This window comes from Sitodiplosis mosellana, unplaced genomic scaffold (genome assembly GCF_009176505.1).
Source record: "Sitodiplosis mosellana isolate CC-2019 unplaced genomic scaffold, AAFC_SMos_1.0 Smas_scaffold_1432, whole genome shotgun sequence".
Lineage (NCBI taxonomy): Eukaryota > Metazoa > Arthropoda > Insecta > Diptera > Cecidomyiidae > Sitodiplosis > Sitodiplosis mosellana.
The window spans coordinates 1-2602 of NW_022596674.1; the positions used below are offsets into that span (position 1 = coordinate 1).

General features: G+C 36.0%; 1 protein-coding gene across 1 annotated transcript; it reads right to left on the reverse strand.

Moving 5' to 3' along the window:
* Positions 1-55: 55 nt before the first annotated feature.
* On the reverse strand, positions 56-683 carry LOC129571145 (uncharacterized; the record flags this gene model as incomplete). The annotated part of the gene is made up of 2 exons (XM_055450908.1): positions 437-683; positions 56-350 (listed from the first exon to the last, which is right to left on the reverse strand). Coding segments are annotated over exons 1-2 (346 nt in total), but the record flags the coding sequence as incomplete, so codon positions are not given.
* Between the last annotated feature and the right edge of the window lie 1919 nt (positions 684-2602).

Consider the following 2602-nt stretch of genomic DNA (forward strand, 5'->3'; position numbering starts at 1 on the left):
ATGAGTAATTATTGTATGAGTTATGAATATGAGCAGTTATCACCTCACAGCTTACCGGCGATGAGATCAATTGCACGACGCCATTCAATGTGTTTGTCCAAACGTAAGCGTGCATAGTTTTTCTGACTGTATGCCGCGATACCATCTTGGGACATTCGCAGGCGATGTTCGATGTAATGGCGCCAAGAGATGTTCCGTGGCGATGGTGTCTGGCCAATCTCTGCGGCGATACGCTTGAGGTCCGCTTGTTCGTCATACGTAAAGACTCGTGTCATTCGTTCGGCTTTTATATTGCGCGCATCTTGCTTCGATTTCTGGTGGTATTGTTTGAACGAAATCTTCTCGTTGGTCTGAAAATAAAATGCAACACAAGTGAATTAATACTTCTTCTTCTTCTTCTTCTTCTTCTTCCTTTTTTCGTTTTGTAAATACTTACCTCTTCGCCGGTGTTTAGATCGAGGCGGACCGACGCAATAAAAGTTCGCATGCCTGGATCAATTCCCAATGCATACGCGAATTCGCCAGCGAATAAAAAGAAAAATATTTTCGTTTGGTTTCGGCCTCATCTTCATCAGCAACAGTTTTGCTCTGTTTCGGCAATTTGAATAACACCGACGCTGACACACCATCTGATATTATCGAATCGCCGAATTCCTCCTTATTCTTGACCAGCTTGATAATTTCGTCCATGTTGAAAAAAGCCTAATTTGAATGTGCAAAAATGGAAGGCCAGTAGAAGCGTTAAATAATGTAGTGACGGCCTCAATGTCTACCAGAGATTACTATGGGATATTTTTATTCATATGGCATAAAAATATCGCATAAAAATAACAGATATTTTTCACGCGTTGCGTTGACGTCGCTTACAAACGACGGCACAAGCGATACACACACAGGCATTGTGTTGACACACGAAAAAAGTTCAAAGAAAGAAGTGAGCCAAACATGTGCATGCATGCTCCGCGCAGCTCATCGTAAGTTTGAAGAGTATAACGAAAAAATAGCGACTATGTGTGTGCAGAATCGCTATTGTGTATTCATGCGTTTCGCTGAACACAACGCGCGAAAAATATTAGATATTTTTGGACTCTGAACATTGAACGCGTTGAACGTTGAACGCAACGCGTGAAAAATATCTGTTATTTTTATGCGATATTTCTATCCCATATGAATAAAAATATCCCATAGTAATCTCTGATGACTACAAAAGTCATCGTTCAATCCATCGAAGAGGTGATAAATTGAAGAGAAGTTTTACATCTAGATACTATCTTAATTTTGGATTATTTTTACGAAAAAAAATCAAATGTTCCGAAAATCTCAACTATTCTTTCAAGTGTGTAAGTAACGTGAATTTTGACGATAAATTTATTTCCTGCTTCATCCTACCTCTACTATGTTGATAAGACGTCAAAGAATACGGCTGTACGTGGTGATGTTTTCAACTCGCGATATTCTACACTAAAAATGGCTTAGAACAATACACACCAAAATATAATTTTTTTTCATAGTTTTATAGATTTTAATCTTAATTTAAGTATTGGAACAAAACACTTTTGCAACGCGTGCGGAATAGTTTGGATTACGTATGTAATTAGTTTTAAATAAAATTTTAATACTTTCAATAATCTCGACTAGTCTAAAGTTACAATTTGTAGTACCCGGGGTCAGAGCTGTCCACAATGCTCCATCCGCCGTGGTGCAGAATTTTAAAATGCGCCCCATTTGTTCTATGAGTGCCATAGTTGCATGGCAAGTGGAGCGAACCGAAACTTTTCGATAATGTCTTGAACCACTACAACGTTTAACTTTCGGACGGTTAAGCGTCGAAAAATTCAATTTTTTTCTCTGTTTAGCTTGAAATCAATATTTATATCTAGAATGTGAAAGTTTAATATATTTTTTTTTACTATTATAAACAAATAAAAATAAAATAAAATAAAAAATAAAATAATAAATATAATAAAATACACTAATAGACAAATTTAGAAAAAAATGAGGTCCAGAGATGTGGCTAGTATATTTTGAAAGGACTCGGCCGCGCGAGTTAAAAACATGGTACAGTTTCTTTGGAAGTGTTCGTATTCTTTAGAAATTAATCTATATGCAAAATTACTGGTTTTAGCCATGGATTTTTCAACATTAAAGACTGTAAAATTTACAGTAGACAGCATAGAACCAAAAGTACGATGGTTCTTGAAACAAGAGAGCCATAGCTTTCAAACGCGCCATAGAACATTGAAATCGATTCAGTGGTTTAAAAGTTATGGACCTGAAAAGTGTGGAAACATTATTGAAAAATCTCAATTTTAGCTACATTTTTCATGTTTGCTTCAAGAGATCTCTGTGAATTCATAATTATCTGGCAGATTTTATATTTGTATCGTAAAATTGTATCAATTTTGAACAATTCAGACCTAGATCTGATTGCTGTCCGACCACTAACAGAGAAGTAAAAGTTGTACTTAAGCGCTGGCGAACGTTAAAAATCAAGAAAAATCGAAATAAAGGACAAACCAATAATCATGTTCCGAGGATCCAAAGGTCATATATTTTTGGGAATCTTATTTTTTGGTCAAAAACCGAAACTAGGCCAAATTTG